At 36.7% G+C, this 22,412-nt stretch overlaps 1 protein-coding gene across 7 annotated transcripts in view; it reads left to right on the forward strand.

Annotated features, from left to right (window-relative positions):
• WDR72 (WD repeat domain 72) overlaps positions 1–22,412 on the forward strand; it is a 236,366-nt gene that overhangs the window by 33,276 nt on the left and 180,678 nt on the right. For 5 of the 7 annotated variants that reach the window (XM_074394220.1, XM_074394219.1, XM_039462965.2 and 2 more), the window contains one exon: positions 19,103–19,267. In XM_074394220.1, coding sequence (XP_074250321.1) covers positions 19,115–19,267 — 153 coding nt within the window. In that variant the 5' untranslated portion in view covers positions 19,103–19,114. Of the gene's footprint in view, positions 1–8,796; positions 12,209–12,237; positions 13,218–19,102; positions 19,268–22,412 lie in introns of those variants that run through there. The other 2 variants (XM_074394221.1, XM_074394222.1) reach the window with 2 other exon arrangements.

Genomic DNA, 22,412 nt, shown 5'->3' on the forward strand with positions numbered 1-22,412 from the left:
TGGGATCTACTCTAAGTTATGAATAATGGAATGCAGAATTATAAAGGACAAGAATTCCATTTATCCTAATATTGTTTACTTAGCAGGATTTACATACAGATTTTGAGAGTTAAAAACCTTCTGATAATAGAGTCTAATATTTATTGAATGCTTACTAATTAATGGTTTCCAAGGATTATTTACTCACATCAACCCCAGTAGATTGATATTATTTATCCTCATTTTATTGATAAAAATCCAACACTGAGTTGTAAAGTAACCTTCTCAAGGTTACTTTAGGTAATGTTGGCATTTGAATCCAGGTTCACTCACTGAAGGGCCTGACCCACTGGTACATGCTGTCTCCTTATTCATTATAGCCAGGTGCAGTAGATAACTGATCCCTTTCGTGGATGACAAAATAAGCTTGCTGGTTCACAAAACCAGGAAATGTATAAGACTTGTGATTTAAACTTAGGCATGACAGGCATATGTCAGAGATATTTTGGGTTCTGTTGTGGATTTGATTCCAAATCTCTCTAATAAGGTGAATATTGCAATAAAGCAGGTCACACAATTTATTCTAGGTTCCCAGTGCATATAATAGCTTATTTAGTATACAATAATATGATATCTAAAATAACAATGTGCATACTGTGATTAAAAATTATTGCTAAAAATGCAAATGATCATCTAAGCCTTCTGCAAGGTGTACTTTTTGCTGGATCTTGCCTCCATGTTGATGGCTGCTGACTGATGAGGGTGGTAGTTTGCTAGAGTTTGGGGTGGTGATGGCAATTTCTTAAAATATGACAACAATGAAGTTTGCTGCATTGATTGACCGTTCCTTTCATTTAAGCTTTTTTTTTTTTTTAAGGGGTCTCACTATGTTGCCCAGCCTGGTCTTAAACTAAATGGGTCTCACTATGTTGCCCAGCCTGGTCTCAAACTCCGGGCCTCAGGTGATCCTCACACCTCAACCTCTTAAGCAGCTGGAATTACAGGCATGTGTCACTGCCTTTTTTGAAAGATTACTCTATAGTGATGCTATCTGACAGCATTTTACCCACAGTAGAACTTTTTACAAAATTGGAGTCAATCCTTTCAAACCCTGCTACTTTATGTAATATTCTGAATGTTTTGTTTTCATTTCAACTCTGTTCCTAGCATCTTCACCAGGAATAGATTCCATCTCAAGAAACCACTTTCTTTGCTCATTTGTAAGAAGCAGCTTCTCATCCATTTAAATTTTATCATGAGCTTGTAGCAATTCAGTCCCATCTTTAGATCCTATTTTTAATTCTGGTTCTCTTGCTATTCCACCACATCTGCAATTACTTCCTCCATTGGAATTTTGACTATTTCCAAGTCATCTCTGAGAGTTGGAATCAGCTTCTCCCCAGCTCCTGTTAATGTTGATATTTTCACCTCCTGCTATGAATGACAAATGTTCTCTGGGCACCTAAAGTGGTGAATCCTTTACAGAAGGTTTTCAATGGACTTTGTCCAGATATATCAGAGGAATGTCTACCTGTGGCAGCTATAGTCTCACAAAATGTATAGTTTTAGTCTCACCAAATGTATAGCTTAAATAATGAGTTGAAAGTCAAAATTACTCTGATTCATGGGCTGTAGAATGGATATCACATTAGGAAACATGAAAACTATTATCACAGCTTTTGGTTGACTGGGTGCGTTGTCAATGAACAGTAATGTTTTGAAATGATTTTTTTTTTTTCTTTTCTGAGTAGTAGGTCTCAACAGTGAGCATAAAATACTCAGTAAACTATTCTATAAATAGATTTTTGTCATCTAGGCTTTCTGCTTCCATATACAGAGAACAGGCATTATTCTTAAGGGCTCTAGAATTTTTAGAATGATAAATGAGCATTGGCCTCAACTTAAAGTCACCAGCTGCGTTAGCCCCTAGCAAGAGACTCAGCTTGTCGCTTGAAGCTTTGAAGCCAGCATTGACTTCTCCATTCCGACTATCAAAGTCCTAGAGGGTATCTTCTTCCAATAAAAGGGTGTTTTGTCTAGATTGAAAATCTGTTGTTTAATGTAGCCAGCTTCATTAATTATCTGAGCTTAGATCTTTTAGATAACTTGCTGCAGCTTCTCCATCAGCACTTGCAGCTTCATCTTGCCCTTTTATGTTATGGAGAAGGCTTCTTTCCTTCAATCTTGTGAACTTGACTTCTGCTAGCTTCCAGCTTTTCTACTGCAGCTTCCTTACTTCTTTTAACCTTCATAAAACTGAAGAGAGTTAGAGTGCTACTCTGGATTAGTCTTTGACTTAAGGGAATGTTGTGGCTAGTTTGATCATTTCTCCTGATCATTAAAACTTACTCCATATCAGCAATTGTTTTGCTCTCTGATCATTCATGTATTCACTGTAGTAGCGCTTTTAATTTCTGTTAAGATCTTTTACCTTGCATTCATAATTTAGCTAACTGGTGCAAAAGGCCTAATTTTAGACCTGTCTTGGATTGTCTTGGCTTTCAACATGCCTTCCTCACCAAGCTTAACCATTTCTGCCTTTGATTTAAAGTGAGATAAGTGCAACTCTTCCTTTCACTTGAACTCCTAGAGGCCATTATAGGATTATTAATTGACCAAATTTTAATAGTGTTTTGTTTCAGAGAACAGAGGGGACCAAGGAGCAGTAGAGAGATAGGGGAATGGCCAGTTGATGGAACAGTCAGATTCGAAACTTAATTTACCAATTAAGTTTGTCATTTTTTATGGGCATAATTTGTGGCACCCCAAAACAATTATAGCAGGAACGTTTAAGGTCACAGACCTCCATAACAGATATGATAATAATGACAAAGTTTGAAATATTGTGAGAATTACCAAAATGTGACACAGAGACATGAAGTGAGCATATACTGCTGGAAAAAAAATGGCGCCTATAGATTTGCTAGAGGTAGGATTGCCACAAGCCTTGCATTTATTAAAAAAAAAAAAAAAAAAAAAAAAAAAAAAAACAATTATCTTTCTCAGATAATTTCCTTGAGCTCCTTTTTCTTTCATAAAGCTCAACTTTGCCCTTTCCCAGACTATTTCCCAGACTATTTCCCAGACTATTTATGTGTGACACTGGCCAAGCCACCTTACTCTGCTCTCCAATCTACCCATTTGGTTTTTTTCAAGCTTATTAAGGTAAATTTACAATACATTTAATAAACTGCGCACTTTTAAAGTGCACAATTCCAAATTGAGTGTACAATTTTCACACCAAAGCTCTTTTATCTCCACCTAAATTCAACTTCCTTTTATTTAAAAAAAAATCACCACAATTATCTGAGAAAGACAATAACAATAAAATGAAATTCTATTCCCTCCTCTGAGGGAAATCCTTCCCAATTTTGGCTTCAAGCTCTAATTGTGTTTCCTCCCTGGACACTCTTGCGTTCACATTAACATAGCACCTATCACACTATGGGTTGATTCAGGGCAGGCCTGCCTGCCTCCTTAGACACCAGTAGGCTCCTTGAGGTTTGTGACTTTGTCTTTCTTATCTACATCCCTAGAATCCTTGCACAGTCTCTGACACGTAGCAGATAATCAATATTTCTTAACTAAATATATGTAAACAAAGGCAACGAGACCAAAGAAGAGATCAGTTGAAGATAAAATAAATAAGTACTATTAAAGGAAGTTAATTGAGTTGACAGAAGATGAAATCTGGAATAAAGGTAAAATTATTATCAAAGGAGACTAATATGGATATCTCAGAAGAAAATAATCTTAAAAAGAAGAAGAAAAAGTGATGGGATGTTGAAGTAATGAGGAAGCTCATGTCTGAGTGCCTTAATTTTCTTGGTTAATTGAAAGAAAAGATCAACTAAGAATGCTGAGATATGAGGAACTACCTCAGTTGGGGTGGGGTTTTGAAAGGTAGAAGAAAGGGATTTGACTATGACAATGGATTAAAGCCATGCTTCCCAATGTGATTTAGGTAGTACACACCAAGTATTTATGTTAATAGACAAGTATTTATTTTAATGTGTATTTTGAAAAATATAACATGTATATTAAACCCCATGATTTTATGGACACTTATGATTACAGTGATTCCAAAAAAAAGGTACTTAGGTAACTTAATTTCTTCTTACCTAAGTTTAATTAATACTTAAGGGGAGTTAATTTGAAGAGAGAGATTAGGAAAACAGTTTTCCAGATTATTTTTGGAGATGAGGCAGTTTTCCAGATTGTTTTTGGATATGGGAAAGGAAAACATGACTCAAGACCAGAAATAAGTTTGCAGAATTTATACGTACACAAAACAATTGTTTTGTCTAGTAACATGAACACTTGGTTAAAGTTAATCAAAAGGTGACTCCGTGGTAAACACTTTGAGGGCAGGGATGGTGTTTTTCTGTTTTATTGTGTTCTCTGCAGCCCGACTCACCACCTGCTGTATTTAGTTCTCAATGCATATTTGTTGAATTTAATTAAAAATGGTCTAGGACAATGGTATTTTTTGCTCATGTTAGCCATGTTTAAGTAAAACGAAAACATGACTTTCACTGTAAATAGAGGGTTAAATGAAATATAAAGTAAATACATAATCCACTTCTTAAGGCCTGAACTTTGAGTTTTAGACAGAGAGATTGTAGTTTCTTGAGTTTGTTTGTTCTCTAATTGAATATAAATAAAAGTGAAGTTACCTCTCAAAAAGAATTGAGTTGTTCTCATATTTCTCTTACCACATCTAATGCTCATCTCCTTGACAATGGCTATAAGTGGGCACACTTGGCCTTTCTTTGAATGTGTCAGCCCTGTTGCGCTACAGCTTATTGAGCGAGGAGGTGAAGTTTGAAGGCAATACTTCGTGAAAATCTTTGACTCACAAGGCTGGAAGAGCTGTGAGCTGTGATGGAAACCTCATCCAGGTAGTGAAAAGAGATGTGATTTCTTGGCTCTTTTGCTTTATACATGTTCCAGGTCATGAGTGTTTGGTGTTCAGAGATTAATTTGCACATCTGTTTAATTCCTCCTTTGACCTCTGGGCTGTTTTAACTCTGACTTTACCTGCTAAGACATTCTCTATCTAAAACACATTATATTCTAGAGTTTACTAAGTAGCAGTTAATTACTCAGTAACAAGATTTTTGGAGGAGCTTAGTGCTGCTGTTGGTTAGGGGTTAATTCTGAAACAGTCATGATCCAGTGGGTTGAACAGACAGAATGTTGTTATTTAAATATCCCTTGGGCACCCTTTGACCGCATAGATTTTTTTTTTACCTTTTCTAAAGAGTTATCTTATTACAATCTGTTGATAAAAGAATAACTTTGGCCTCAGGAGCATTTTCAAATAGATTTTGGGTGGAAGGGGCTTCTGCTGAGACCCATGCCAGCTTAGACTGGCATGTTCCCATGGACTGAAAATCAGGTTCCATGGACTGCAGAGGCTGCTTGCTTCATAGTCTGCTGTGGTTAAAGTAAATCTCGTGCTGGCTTACCTGAACCCCCAGTTACTTTCTCCAGCTTTCTTCAGTTTTCTTGAGCTTCTTGCTCCTTCACAAAGTTCAACTTTGCCCTTTCCCAAACGATTTCCAGTTACTAGCTAGCTGTGTGACACTGGCCAAGCCATCTTAGTCTGCTCTCCAATCTATCCATTTGTTTCTTAAGTTTATTAAGATAAATTCATAATATATTTAATAAACTGCACACTTTTAAAGTGCACAATTCCAAGTTAAGTGTACAGTTTTCACACCAAAGCTCTTTTATCTCCACCTAAACTCAAAATTTAAATGCAAAACTCCCTCCTGGGCTAAAGATGACCAAGGTATGTTTTTACGGGGAAAAAAATCCTTAAGTAATTCGTTTTTGTCCCTCACAGTGCCTATGAGTTTTGAAGAAAGTAGGTGGGATTTTTCTCCACTTAAGAGGTGGAATTCACAGAGGTCACATAACTGTAAGTAACAGATCTGAGATTCAAACCAAGGCCTATTTATCTCAAAGCTCATATTATTCAGTGCTCTACTCTATTTACTTTCCTCTCAGTGTTTATTCAGGTCAGAATGTTATTGTTAAAATTCATGCATTGTAACTAGGGACTTAATCCTTTCTGTTTCTAGTGGGCTATCCTCAGTCAAGGAGTGTGAGATTTGTCTATGTTTGTGAGGTTAGTAAAGCAGACTCAGTGTCTGGGCATGTCCCTGAAGACAGCTATTTATTCCAGTGCCCAGTAGACACCACCCACAAAACCACATTTACGTCATACTCATTATTCTGCTGCCCTCAGACAAGTCAAAAAGATAAAAACAAATTGTTACAGGGAAGAAGATGAAGGTGGACCGGAGGATGGGAGCTGTAATGGCGTGTTGTCCTTCCTTGTTCATGCCAGGTATTGTATGTATGGAGAAAGAATCAGGAAGTGTCAGTCCAGCTTTTAAACGCAATGAAGGCCATGTTGGAGCCTGGATGAATAAGAGGTTTCCTGTTCTTGTTTGGTTGACTTTTTTTTAAGAACAACCAAAATAACAAAGGAATTTCACATTGCAGATCCCTAAGAATTTCTGAATGGGCAAGACAGGAGGGGCATCTTTGCAATGGTATGCAGGGAGAAAGTTCTGGATGGGCTGTGAGGAGACCTGGTTCAGCTTCTGTCTCAGCCACTCATTTCTTTGATTTCTTTGGCCAAGTAACCAGCTTCCCTGGGCCTTCATTTACTCAACTATAGAAGGAAGAAGTGCTAATTGTGATCTATAAGGCTCCCCTTTATCTTCAGCTTAGGGATACCAGAGACCCTACTATGCCTACCGGTCCCATTACATTTGAATTTCAGATTACCAATAAATATTTTCTTTAAGCATGTCTCATACAATAAACAATAATTTTTAGTGTAACCATGTCCCAAATTTACATAGTATGTACTGTACAAAAAATTATTTGTTGTTCATCTGAAATTCAGATTTTACTAGTTATCTTGTATCTTTATTTGCTAAATATTACAACTCTAATTTGACTTGGAGTCATTGATTTAAAGATCATTATAGAGTTTAGAAGCAATAACAAATTGTATATTTTCATGGCCAAATATTCCAGCATATAGCCACAGTGTTTTCAAGAAAAGAAATTGTAGTGACAATATTACAAAAGTAAAGGAAGGAAATCTCATGCCCTTAAAGGGATTGCTAGAAAGTGACAGTCACAATCTCTATTCACAATACAAAATTATAGCAATTCGTTGCCTCATCCAGTCAATCCATTCCATATGTTGAGTGCCAAGTATGAACAAGGAATAATGATAAAAACTATCTATACCTATAGTCCCATCAGTTCTCCAAGGCAATTTTGTTTTCCATTTTGTAGATGAGAAAACTGAGGCTCAAAGATTATTTGAAAGTTACTAAGGTGTGGTAAAAGAAGGCAAAAATTTATCTGACTTGTTCTTTAATTTTTTTTGCCTCTTTTCTTTACAATAAAGTATATTTTGAATTAAAATAATACAAATACTGGTATGCTGGATACAACCTAATGATGAACCCAGAATCAGAAATTTTGTATTTCTTTGTATTTTGGTAGAGCACAAAGAGAAGAACTGGGGTGGTAACATTCCCCAGAATACACTTCTCCCAGAGCAAGACCATGCTCTGGTCCTAGGAAGGTCACACCTTTCCTCCACTTCCTCATCACCAAAATAAGAATTCCGTTTTACGTTCTTCATGTCTCTTCTAATTTCTACTAAACTCTTGCTTCGGTATCTAGGTCAAACACACTATGTAAGGAATGTTTACTGAATGTCACCTATGTGGCAGGCAGTGTGCCAGGGATAGGGAACAAACACTGAAGGGACATGCCCACCTTTTCCAGCCGTGATTTACAGTTTTGCAAAGTGTCTCCACAACATTGATTTGAGAGGCCCTATAGTTTAGGAGGTAATTGGGAAGTTAATGTTGTTAGAGTAGGTAGCCTATTGCCATTTCTATTTATTATTTAAATAAATTTTCACTTTAAAACAGAACAGTTTGGGAGCTTGCAGGTCATCCTGTGGGTCTATGCAACAGTCAGTGGCTATCAGCAGGACTGCTTCACCAGGAGGTTTATTTTTTAGATATAAATAGGGTTTTACGAACACTATAATAGTTTGAGCCCTCTACAGCTTTAAATTATTTCTATTTCTAGACAAGTTTTACTTAATTCAATGCTTCTGCATATCAAAGCATAAACATAGAAAATGATTATTTTTGTATACACTAGCTTGAAAGTTTCAGTTCCTCTCATCTTATGTACATGCCACTGGGAGGCCCTGATTTAGTTAATTTCTATCACTGTAGAGTGTTGGTTATAGAAAGGAAGCACAGGAAACTCTGTTATTAATATCCTGTGTAAATGAGAATAAAGACAGAAATGTTATTGCAGACTCACTACAAGAAGGTATTCTTTTGATCTGAAGAGAACATTCATCTGATAAAGATTTTTATGTGGAACATCAAGCTATCGCTAGTACTTTAAAAATCAATATTAAAATAGGAAATCATGATTTGGAAAGTTGAATAAAGCAAAAATATTCACGAACTTCCTGTATTTTGAATGGCGAAAAATCATTTGCAAGTAGCAATTTGAAATGTCTTTTGTTTAGAAACAAAATGTGGAAATTATAAAAATGAACAGTTTTACTTTATTAACTGTAAAAGGTAGGAAATCCCAAAATATGTCACAAATTCTGTTTGGTCTTATTTGATATATACCTAAATTTCAATATATATTTAATATGTACTACTAAAATAACATGTTTAAATTTAGTGTTATGTGTTTACTTCACAGTTATGTATAAATTGCATTGATCTTTATGTATAATTAAACTATATAAAATTAGCTTTATATGACTTAGATAATTATTACACCTAAAATAAATTTTTTCTTAAAATTACTTTTTCATTATGCCACCAAGAAATAACAAAATTATATACATACATAATGTGAAAATGGTGGGATATATATAAATGCAACTATATAACTACCCAGTAATTCATTTACATTGGTTGTTTTACCTACTGGCTGTGAACTTCCTGAAGGCCCATTCATTCTTTCATCCTGAGAATCCAGCCTGGTATCTGAGTAGGCTACAGTCAAGAATTTGTGTAGGAATTATTTGAGAGTTACTAAAGAGAAGTTTTGCATCTGTATGTTTGGTTGTTTGTATAATTATTTCCATAGCTGTATTGATTATATGATAAAATATTGATTACATTGTTTACATGTTACAAAATGCAGTATCAAAATGCACTTAGTACTAAAATGTAGGCTCTGACTTTATCCCTATCTGTGGTTATGATGCTTATTTTTATTTACTTTTATTTTTTGTTAGCCAAAAGGCCAAGAAATGATGTTTCCTTCTCAGTGTTCACTTATTTTCTCCAGTGGGAGCATTTATTTGTTTATTTTGAATTGCCTTTAAATAGACCAGATTTAAAAATTATCTTACAAAATCCTAACAGCTTGTTTTAGACATCCAAAATATCATTCAGGCACTCAAATTTGGTATATAATAATTATAAATTGAGGGCTATGATAGAGGTTTGTAATCCCTTTCCAAAGACTTCTTTAAAACTTGTCTAGACACTTAATTATTTGAAACATAACAGGTTGTACCTCTGTCAGGAACATGACTTTCTCCTTCACACCGCAGAGATTCTAATGTAGAGAATTTTTAATAAAATGTTTTTTTCCTTTGAGGTTTATTTTCACTTAGAGATTCCTAGGGAATTACTAGGGATATCATAAGATGTGGATTTACTTTCTATTATTAATAACAGGGTACTTAGTTTCTGTGTTTACATTTTAAATTTTGCTGCAAAAATTTAAAAAGCATCTGAAAACAGTGACTTCGGATGTGCAACCTTTAATCAGTTCTTTCTCCTCACTGTACAATTCATTTGATCTTTCTCAGAATCTCAGAATTAGAAGCCATCTAAAGAATTCTCTAGATCAGGCCAGGCACTCTGGCTTACTCCTGTAATCCCAGCACTTTGGGAGGCCAAGGCTGGCAAATCACTTGAAGTCAGGAGTTTGAGATCAGCCTAGCCAACATAGTAAAACCCCATCTACACTAAAAATACAAAAATTAGCCAGGCTTGCTGGCAGGTGCCTGTAGTCTCAACTACTCAGGAGGCTGAGCCAGGGGAATAGCCTGAAACCAGGAGGCAGAGTTTGTAAGAGTTTGCAGTAAGCAGAGATTGTGCCACTGCACTCCAGCCTGGGGGACAGAGCGAGACTCCTTCTCAAAAAAAAAAAAAAAAAAAAAAAAATCTGGATCACATTTCTCATCATCAGCTTTCTTATAAGTGAGGGGAGATGATTACATTAATGATCCAGAGCCATTTGCTCTAAATCCTATGGGAGCTTATAAGTAATATATGCAAGGTAATATAATGACAGCATAATATTTATATGTATACCCATATGCTTTTATTTGCATCATTGTATTTGTTCCTCATAAGAATAGTGAGATGTAGGCAACTCAGGTGATAGTAACCTCATTTGACTAATTTCTGTATTTACAAGGTGGTAATAAAGGTTAGAGATGGTAAAAGCAACCCTGGGCATACTTTTCTGAATTTCAGGTATGTTGCACTACACATAGCAGTCTGGATTGTTGAATATCAATTCTAGCTGTGATCTGATTTTTTGTGGCTTTTGCCTCGGTCCATTTTGTTTTCTAATTTGGTTGTGTTAAGAATCCTGTGGCTATAAAGGTTTTTAACCTGTGAAATGCTTTGATTTACTTTTTTCTCCCTAAACTCCAAATTCCTTGTGTTTTAACAGGTATGTAAACATTTGTAAATATTTGAATGGGTGGACATTTTAACACATGTAAGTCTTTAGAACTATATTGTATATTTTCATTCATTCATTCATTCATCACATGGTTATTGAGTGTCTACTTTTGCCGAAACTGCTCTGGGCCCTGAGAATATAGCAATAGACAAATAAGACAGAAGTCTCTGCTCAGAAAATTTACCATCTACGGAAAGTGAAGTTGAAGTGAGTTTAGCTTGAATAAGAATAAAGCAGAAGTGTCATGGTGAAAAAGTTTGACATATGGATAACCCTTTCTATTACCCAGAAACATGGGAGCCAAAATAAAAATAATAGTAGTCAGTTATGAATATTACTCTCTGATCCACATTGTGTGCATGATCTCATTTCATTCTCTCAACAACCCTGTAAGGTATCTATCATTATTATTCCCATATTGTAGATGAGGAAACTGAGGCTCAGAGGGCTACAATGGCTCAAATTTAAGTCTAGCCTGATTAAAGTTTACACTCTTAATCCACTCCCTCTCTTTTGGTATACAGAGCTTAAAATTGTTGAAAAGGGGCATTTATTGAACCAATATTTATTTTGTCCCTATCATCAAAGCACTGTTCTTCAGGCATTGTAGGTACTTTATCAGTGATTAAGAAATGATTCTCATATTTCAGAAGGAATGTAGAAGGAAGAAGCATCAAAATCTGTTGAATGAATTCTTTGCAGCAGAAAAGAATATTTTCTACCATGGGATAGGCAATATGCTACATAAGGACTGATCTCTATCTTTGGGGAAAGAGTATCACTTCATTACGGGAGACATCAATGCAGAGTGGGTAACTTTCAGAGAGATTCAAAACCAGAATGCGTGTGGCCAGTTACTGGGTAGACAGTGTTGCAAACATTCAAGTAAGAGAAGCTAATTTTCCAGAGCAATAGGAATATAAATACTGCACCTTAAGAGTTGTTTATCCCTTAGTGTAAGGTTAATCATTAAAAATATATTAATTCTCTGGCAAATGTTCCTAGGAATTTCTTTCTCCTACTGTTCTACTCAGCAGACTAGATGAATTTCTTTGACTAGTTTCCTAGGTAAACTTTAAAAAATAACACAAGTCCTTGGACAAGAACCAAAGTGCACACTGTCCATAAAAACAAAATATGCCCAGTTTCCTTTGGAGCAGTGTGACCCAGGAGCTTTCCTATGTTAATTCTTGGCTAGGCACACGTTAGCCAAGCCAAGAGTGAAGGTCAGATGATTTTTGTCTGGTGATTTTCATTGTCTTAAAACTAAAAGCTGTGGTGAAAAGAGCAATACAAAGTCAGAAGCAGTTCCTTCTTTTTTAAAAAAATTATACTTTAAGTTCGGGGGTAGCTGTGCAGAAAGTGCAGATTTGTTACATAGGTATACACGTGCCACGGTGGTTTGCTGCATCCGTCACCCGATCATCTACAATAGGTATTTCTCCTAATGCTATCCCTCCCCTATCCCCCCACCCCCTGCTATCCTTCCCCTAGCCCCTCAACAGGCCTCGGTGTGTGATGTTCCCCTCCCTGTGTCCACATGTTCTCATTGTTCAACACCTACTTATGAGTGAGAACATGCGGTGAGGAGCAGTTTTTCTTAGGAGCAGAATGTTAAAACACACCCATGTGTCTCGTTCTCACTACTTGCTTTGCTTTGCAATCTTCACTTGTACCCGGTTTATCTGGTATTCGTGAGAGTGAGCTTTTCCCCCAAAGTGAATTTTTCTTATCCATGAAACTTACTTTTTAACTCTTGTCTTAGAGATAGTTAAAACCAGTGGTTTCTATTTTGCCCCCTTCTTATAATAGAGTATATTGGACATCTCAGCATCTGTTATTCAGTCAGGCAGGTGCCATCAGGGGCAGTCATTGTACGGGCTGGAGGACTGCGGAGCTCTCAGGAGTGATATTTAGGTGAATTTGCTCTTACGCTGAGGGTGAGGAAGGACAGGTTCTGCAGCTTTAATGGCAGGTTCTGTGGGGGTTTTGGTCTCCTTTCTTTTTGCCGATTCACTTTTTTTGTGTGTGCCTACTTCAGTTGAAAATCATTATGTTCCTACTTTCTTCATTTCATTCTCCTTCCCTCTCTCAACTCTTGATTTTAATATAAGTGAGCTGTTAAACGAGCTGTTATTTTACTCAGAATTTATGTAAGTTTGTCCTATGTGCTTTCATATGTAAGAATGTATCCGCTAATTCCCCAAGATTACATCCAATATGAAGCTTTTGCTGAAATAAATGTGCGTGTGCATGATTTTACATATTTTATTCCATTTTAATGGTTACAACTGTTTGTGTTTCTATTTCATGTTCATTCAAATTTAGTAATCTATGTTTTCTGGCTGCATACAGTGGCTCATGCCTATAATCCCAGCACTTTGGGAGCCCGAGATGATAAGATCACGTGAGGTCAGGAGTTCAAGACCAGCTTTGCCGACAAGGTGAAATGCTGTCACTACTAAAAATATAAAAATTAGCCGGGGATGGGGAATGGTGGGTGCCTGTAATTCCAGCACTCAGGAGGCTGAGGCAGAGGCAGGAGAATCGCTTGAAGCCAGGAGTGGAGGTTGCAGTGAGCTGAGATTGCTGCCATTGCACTCCAGCCCCTGGGGGGGTGACAAGAGCAAGAGTCCATATATATATATATATATATATATATATACATACATACATACATGTTTGAGGCTATAATTTCCTTTTAATACAAAACCTACATTTGGCAAGTTTTATTATACAAAATTTTTATTCTTTTGATTCCTAATTGCATCTAATTTATATGTTCTTGGTAGAATATTTTAGAATTTTTTTTAGTTTCCAAACATTCAGACAGGAAATATTTCAAACTTTTGTGTTATGCATATGTTGCAGGGGTGGGGAAGGAGGCAATTTCAGATTTTTATTGATTGTGGTCAGATAATGTCGCCTAAGTGGTATTAATCCCTTAAGATGTTTTGAGATCTGTTTTGTGGTCCAACAGCGTCACGGCTTTATAAATGTTATATGCATGCTTTCATTGAAATGTATTTTTAATTTCTAGGTGCAGGAATCTATATACTTTCATGATATTACTAATACAAATTATGTAGTTCAAGTATTTAAAATCCTTAATTTTTTTTTTTTGTCTGCTTGATCTATTTATTACCGATTGAGAGAAGTAAAATCTTCCTCTGTCATGGTTAATTCACCAACTTCTCTTAGTAATTATACATTATTGTGTTTTATGGATTTTGAGGCTCTGCTGTTGATTACCTAGAGACTATTATTCTTTTCGAATAAATGACTTATTTAATCATTATATAGTGACCAGCCCTGCAACAGTGGTTTTGCTTTAAAGCCCATTTTGTCCAATATTACATCAGTTTATTATTCTTTTATTTCTATTTGCCTGGTACGTTCTTACCCATCTCTTTATTTTTAACCTTTCTAAGTTAATGCTTTAGGAATCTTTTGTAAGTAAGATATAGTAGGACATTGTAACTGAGAATCTTTGTCTTTTAACTAGTAAGTTTAATCAATTTCTTCAACTGTTGCTGGCATTATTTATTTTGATGCTCAAATTTTTCATGGTTCGGTCAGTGGGAGCTCCTGCAAGCAGACTTCTGCATCCTTCTGACATGTCCTCACTCTTTGAGCACTTCCTTGTTTTAATGGCAATATAATCCAGTATCATATTGTGTTTCCCTGTTCCAGAACTGGAATCAACCAGTTTCCCAAGAAAACCTGATTCCTCTCATTCAACTCCAGTACCACAGGGATCATTCAAGTTTTTCCTTTCCATATTTCTAACTCTTTTTTTCTACAGTAAAACAGTAAACAGTAAGAAATCTGGTTCCTATATTATAAATAAGCAATATATTAATTATTTGATCAGCCTATTATATAACCAATTTCCTGTAAATGTGCTGCCCTGTCCTCTGTATGGATGTCCTCCTGATCATTTTATGGCTTTGACACTCCTTGTGGACTTTTGTGTCATGCATGTGTTGCAGGGGTGGGGAAGGAGGCAATTTCCCTGCCCACTGCCCAATGTGTGAATATCCTGCTTACCCCTGTATTCCTTTACTATGTCTGATTTCACTTTCAGGCAGCAACCGTTCTCAGCGTACCAGTATTCTCATGATGCTGAACATCCCCCAGTGTGCATGCCTTCCTATCCTCCTTTGGCTTCAACATTTTGTGCCACACCATCCTTGTAAATAAATGTATGTTTTCCTCATCCTGCCCAGGCTCTGGCTCCTCACAGCAGGACCACTTCCTTCACTATCCTCACCCCTCTTAGGCTCCTGACACTCCTTGTTGAGGAACCTCATCCTGTGAGCTCCTTTCTCTCTTGTTCATGCTCCAATACCCCGTGCCAGACAACCATGTATGCCTTATTTCTCTTCACCCTGCTTGGTGGCTGCCTCCACCTTTGGACACCTTACTCACCCTCCCTAGGTTCAGACTCCAGAGTCTTGTTATCCTGACGTCCTCCTCATACTATTTAAACTCCGGCACTCCATTCCTGCTCTGTTCTATTAATACTTGATGGCTTTAGGGCCGAATTAGCAAAGAAGGGAAAGGGTTCTATCATTTTTGGAGTTTATATTAGATACATATTGGGTCTTTCACTTAGCATCTATATCTCTTAACATCTCTGATTAATCTTAATGTTTCTGAATTCTTTTTACTCAACATTTTCAGTTTTTTAATGACTTCTTGCTGTATTTTGGGAAATTTCCTGAAAATTGTATTTAAATTCATTATTCTCCCTCCTCTTGGGTCTATTCTGATTTGTCTTATTTAGATTTGTTTCATTTTAATGATTATGTTTTATTTCTAAAAGTAATATTTGTTTCTTTTAAAAGTCTACCTTTTGTAGGTTTTGGGGGGGATTTAACTTCATCTTTTGTCTATTTATTGATTTTTTTTTTTTTTTTTTTTGAGACAGAGTCTCACTCCATCACCAGGTGCCGGGCTGGAGTGCAGTGGCATGTCCTTGGCTCACTGCAACCTCCACCTCCCGGGTTTAAGCAATTCTCCTGCCTCAGCCTCCCGAGTAGCTGGGACTACAGGAGTGTGCCACCACTCCCAGCTAATTCTTTTGTATTTTTAGTAGAGACGGGGTTTCACCATGCTGGCCAGGGTGGTCTCGAGCTCTTGACCTTGTGATCTGCTCACCTCAGCCTCCCAAAGTGCTGCAATTACAGGCATGAGCCACTGAGCCTGGCCTATTTATTGATTTATAGTAATTTATTATATTTGTTCTTCTTTTGAAATATGTTTTAGATTGTTCACTTATTATTAGTTCCTGGGGTACTAATCTTTCTGTTTGCTCATGGTTTATTACATTCTTGGATGTTTTGTAATTTTTTATTGTAAGCTTATTTGCTACTGGGACTATTTGTCTTATGGAAATCCTTTTCACTCTTGATGGTAAGAGTGTCTTTCAGAATGCCTTAAGTAAAACATTAAACAACTTTATTGAAGTATAATTGACCAACACAATATTTGTGTGTATACATAAATGCATTTAAAGTTAAAATTTGATTAAGTTTTGACATATGTATACACTCATGAAACCATGATCATAATTAAAGTAATGAACTGATCTGCCACATTCAAGTTTTCTTACTCCCTATTGTGATCTCACTCTTCTTTGTTCTTCTTTCTGTCCCCGGGCAATCACTGACCTCTTTCTGCCAAACTGTTCTATTGTACATTCTTGCCATCAATGTATAAGTTTCAGTTGCTGTACATTGTTCTTAACACTTGTCATGGATTCCCACCCCCCCGCCCCCCACCCATCCCCACCCTGCTCTGTAGCCCAGGCTAGAATGCAGTGGCACAATCTCAGCTAACTACAACCTCTACCTCCTGGGTTCAAGCGATTTTCCCACCTCAGCCTCCCGAGGTGGTATTACTGGTGCGTACCACCATGCCTGGCTAATTTTTGTATTTTGAGTGGAGAGAAGGTTTCACCATGTTGGTCAGCCTGGTCCCAAACTCCTGGCCTCAAGTGGTCCACCCACCGTGGCCTCCCAAAGTGCTGTGATTACAGGCGTGACCATTAACGTTTTTCATGGTCTTTTACAAAAATGTAGATATTCAATAGATCTGTAGTGTTTCTGACAAGCCTCCCAATAGTATCATTGACCTGTGAACAATTTGTTTTCTTTTTTTTGAGACGGAGTTTCGCTTTTGTTACCCAGGCTGGAGTGCAATGGCGTGGTCTCGGCTCACAGCAACCTCCACCTCCTGGGTTCAGGCAATTCTCCTGCCTCAGCCTCCTGAGTAGCTGGGACTACAAGCATACACCACCATGCCCAGCTAATTTTTGTATTTTTAGTAGAGACAGGGTTTCACCATGTTGACCAGGATGGTCTTGATCTCTTGACCTTGTGATCCACCCGCCTTGGCCTCCCAAAGTGCTGGGATTACAGGCGTGAGCCACCACACCCAGCAAACAATTTTTTATATATAATTAATTTTAAAAAGTATTATACATAATTCCAGAATCCCCATGTGAAGAAATCCATTCTGGAATTGTGTATAATACTTTAAAATTTTTTTATTTAGTTTTAATTTTTTTTTACTCCTAACCCATTTGCAATTCAGGCTTGAGAGAGTTTTCTTGGGAGATTTGGAAATAAGCTTTCTTATCTTCCTGGGGTAGTTTTTCTGTTCCCCTTTCATTGAACAAGGCTACTTCTGAGAGCTTTGCTTCCTACCCTTACATAGGGACTACATGCAAACTCCTAGCCAAAAAAGCCACATACTAATTTAGTTCCAACAGCTATTGTGCCGTTTTTCAGGTTTCTCTTAGTTTTTTACTGCTTGGGATTTTCTAGACTTATTTGTAAGCTTGGCCATGAAGCAACAACTTAAAAAATACATATAATGCATTTTTCTCTGTGTTTGAAGCAGAAGAAGGTCCATGTTCCAATTATAGTATTATTTAAATCAGAACTCTCTGGTTAGCTTGGCAATATGAATAATATGCATAATCCTGGTATTCAGAATTGCAATGCTCAGAACATTTTCTATAGAAACCTTGGTTTCTATAGAAACCTTATGGTGCTTGGATAAGGCAGTTAGATAATACAAGTGTATTCTAAACTAGATAGACTCACATACTGACCTAAGAAGTTAACAAAAGGGAGCTAGACACTGAGTTCCAAACAACGGAACTGCAAGGAAAGTTTGTGTTCATAGTGTCAGGGCACACCCATGTTTATGTATATTTGTGTGTGTGTAAATATATATAACTGAACACTAGAAATAACATGTATCGTAAGTTTTTAAAAATGTATAATGGTATTTATCCTTTTGGGGCTTTAGTACCAGAAATCCTGCAGGACAGAAAGTTTTAATTTTCTTGACTTTCTCAAAGCAAATGTGGGAAGTATCCTTGGCACTTTCTTCCTCTCTTTTTGACATTTTTAATGGGTTAAATATATAATGCTAAATTGACTCCCAAAATTGTTTGTGTTTCAGGAAGGAATGCCCATTTGGGGAGAATATTTAATTCAGTGTTTCACAAAATATAATGCACACATCACTGAGTGATATTTTAGGTGGTCACAGACAACATTTTTTGATACTTAGGTATTCATTTTAATCTTTGCAACTAACATATGAATGTGGCAATTTCATAGAGATTATTGTTTGGGAAGATACCAAATACAAAAATAGGTAAAATAAAAATTATTAGTAAAAATAGAATATATACATGACAGAGTGATGGATTCAGCACACCACCACGCCATATGTATACCTATGTAACAAATCTGCATGTTCTGCATATGTACCCCAGAACTTAAAGTATACCAATACAAAGATAGAATATGGCAGCAATTATGATAGTCATACATGAATCTTTGAACACTAGGAAACATTGTTTTTATGGAAAATACTTATTTTTTAATATCAAATTCCCCAATTTCAGGTATTACCTAGACAGAGAGAGAGAGTTTGCAAAGCTGACTTCATATTATGCCATGTAGACAGCTCTATGCTTGTTGAGAAGCCTAGCAGGGCTTTGCAGCAAGTTAGATGTAGCCATAGAAAGAGCTGGGTATTAAATGAATAGACTATTCCTTTCTTTCTCAATTATAAGGAACTGGAAGATAAGTCATTATTTTTCAATGAATTAGCAGTGTGCATGCTAATTTCAGTGTCTGATGACTACCTTCTCTTCTAATTGATAGGGAAGTACCATTTTCCATAGCCCTAGGAACATATCATTGAAGTTTGGTTCATCATAAATCTGCTTTATAATATTATCAGTTTTTTCAAATTTAAAAAACGTGATCATGTATGCTTCTTCCCTTCTTTGTGTGTCCAGGATTCACCCAAAATGAGGACTTCCCTGCAGGCAGTGGCACTCTGGGGACAGAAGGCTCCTCCCCACAGCATCACTGCTATCATGATCACTGATGACCAGAGAACAATTGTGACTGGAAGTCAAGAGGGTCAGCTCTGTCTCTGGAATCTCTCACATGAACTAAAGGTTAGTGAAAGCTATTGATATTGAAACAGACGCCATTCACAAAATAAGCACAACTTGCATTTTCTGTCTGCAGTGACAGTGGAAGGTTTGCATGATTGTTAAAAAGATGCTTATTAAAGTAATAAATTGATTTTACTTCTGAATTTTGAGAAAATAAAGTATTTTATGATTGATCAAGATCATATTTGAAAATGATATTATGAATGTTGCTAATCTTAGGTACCTGCTAATTATTATTCCCCTTTAAGCTATGCTGAGTTTTACTATTTTATATCCTGAATTATATGTTTAAGTAACTGAACTACAGGCATGCAAGTATAATTCTAAAAATTATGGCTCATTAATCTAAACAAAGGACACCCTTGAAAGCCACGATTAACTAAATGAGTAATATCTTAATTATCTGGGTGTTTCTGCTGGTTTGGCCTTCTTGTGATTCTTTCAGTCTCTGCCTGCCTGTGATTTTTACAGATCACATCAAAATGCTCTAAATCCAATTTACTATTGTCGTCCTTCTATTTCAGAACCTGACCTCACCTAGGATTTGGCCCATTGATTAGCAATTAATTGTCCCTGTCTCAAGTCATAAACATTTAACATATTGGAATAGATATTTGCTTAACTCTAGCAGTCTGTAGACCCAATTTGAACATTTAAACTAATGATGTAGTTGAAGTATACTGCCCTCATTAAGAAGCCTTTTAAAGATCAAAGACTATTTTTAGCCTTTAAAGTTTGTCACTTTAAGACCTAAATTGACAATTAATTGTAATTCTATTTTATAGTGTAATTAATTAACATCTCCCGTCAGTGAACAGTTCTACTATAGGACTGCCAAGAACTGCATAGCAGACCAGCTCAGCTTAATGTTAATGAACGTTCTTGAAGGAAGGATGGGTATTACTGCAACAGTTGTGCTTTGAAAATAGCGGCCCCATTTGAATATTGAGACATTAGTTTTCTATTATAATTTAAACCCAGACTTCTAAGTGATGAAAATGTCTTGCTTATTTTTAATGTTTACGTGTATTTTTTGTGGCTGGAATAGTTGACTAATATTAAGTAGGTAACTATAAGCTTAATAAATCTGGAATTCTAGCATCTTTGTATTTATAAAGACATCGCTAATATTTATTCAGCATTTGTTTAGCATACATTTGTTGAGTGCATGACATAATTTGGGTGGCATGGTGTGTACTCATTCATAAGTTCAAATGTGACTGATAAGACCTGGTGCTGGCTGCCCAGGAGGTTACAGTGCAGTACAGAAAAAACAGGCTACCGTAGGACAGTTCTGATACAAGGTACTCTAAGTGAAGAATGTTCTGCACTGCATAGCCATTGGACAGGTTATGCCTTGTCTCTTAGGAGCAAGTCTTCTGCTTAGATTCAGAGTAGTGGTTTTTACAGCAGGCAATTTTCCTCCTAAGAGACATCTGTTACTATCTGCAGACACTTTGGTGGTTACAACTGAAGGACGAGAGATACTGGTGGCATGTACTGGGCGGAGCCAGAAATACTATAAACGTCATATAGTGTACATGACAGCTCCTCACAATAAATAATTTTCCATTCCAAATGCCAAGAGTGCTGATATAGAGAAATCCAGGGACAGAGATATGGGCTGGAAATGGGAATCTGATTGGTGCAAGTGGAAGAAGCAAAGTTATTCTGCATTAAGGAGACAGCCTGTGCTTGGAGGAAAAAGGAGGAGCTGTCTGTTGCCTTACCTCAGTATGAAAAAGGATCTAAGAGAGGTAAGGCCAGCGGGAAAGACAGAGGCCTAGATATGGAGAAGTTTAGATGACAAGTAAAGGAATTTATATTGAATTCGCTAGAGCTATTGAGGAGATTTAAGTTGGGGATGGGATCAGCTTTGTATTTTTGAAATTCACTGTGAGGACATTGTGGAAAAGTTAATTATATAAATAAGCTACTGATTAGTATAAATGTGGGATACTCCATGTAAAGATTTTCCCGAACATTTTCTATGGCTAACCACAGGGCCACAATGAGTAAACAGCATTTCTTTTTTTCCCATCAATCTTGCCCACATATTGCAACTGATCAACTATTAGTAGGAAAAACTTCAGACTGAAAAAAATCAAGGGCAGTTTTCAGTTCTCAACAAATCCTATTGTTATGCTTAAGATGGTTAGGTGAGTAGATTAATAGGTTGATGCTTAGTAGTTTAATTTTATTTTTGTTTTAAAAATGTGTATATAAAGGAATAATTTGGGTAGGGGTAGAAAAAATATGTCCTCATTAATATGGCTGCATTTTCATCTACATAGGTTCATATAGTTCAGAAAAAAATATAATAGATATTAATTCATTTGGAAAATAGATTTTGATTACCCACATGACATTTGCTAGCTATTCAAATTAAATTTTTGGTCTTCTTCTTTTTTTTTTTTTTTTTTTTGAGACAGGTCTCACTCTATTGCCCAGGCTGAAGTGCAGGGATGCAATCTCAGCTCATTGCAAACTCTACCTCCTGGGTTCAAGTGATTCTCATGCCTCAGCCTCCCAGTTAGCTGGGATTATAGGCACCTGCCACCACACCTAGCTAACTTTTGTAATTTTAGTAGATAAAATATTTCACCATGTTGAACAGGCTGGTCTCAAATGTCTGACCTCAAGTGATCTGCCTGCCTCAGCCTCCCAAAGTGCTGATACAGGGGTGAGCCACAGACCATGCCCAGCCAATATTCGGTTTATTACTGACAACTCCTTCTCCATTTCAGGAGATCTTACATGTTTTCTGTTTTGTAATTTGATTTTTATCATCTTATTTTACAAAATAATGAAGAATTTACTTCTTTCACACAGGAGGCAGTGGGGGAATTAGACCTTAGTGTTATATTTTAAAAATTTTCATGTAGGATAAAAACACTGGGTGTTTGTTTTTTCTTGAGGTGAGATCTCACTCTGTCTCCCAGGCTGAAGTGCAATGGCATGAGCTCAACTTACTGCAGCCTTGACGGTCTGAGCTCAAGTGATTCTCCCGTCTTAGCCTCCTGAGTAGCTGGGATCACAGGTGTGCACCACCATACCCAACTAATTTTTTTATCTTAGGGATGAGGTCTCACCATGTTGCCCAGGCTGGTCTTGAATTTTTGGGCTTAAGTGATCCTCCTGTCTT

The sequence above is a fragment of the Saimiri boliviensis genome, chromosome 2, assembly GCF_048565385.1.
Source record: "Saimiri boliviensis isolate mSaiBol1 chromosome 2, mSaiBol1.pri, whole genome shotgun sequence".
In the NCBI taxonomy this organism is placed as follows: domain Eukaryota; kingdom Metazoa; phylum Chordata; class Mammalia; order Primates; family Cebidae; genus Saimiri; species Saimiri boliviensis.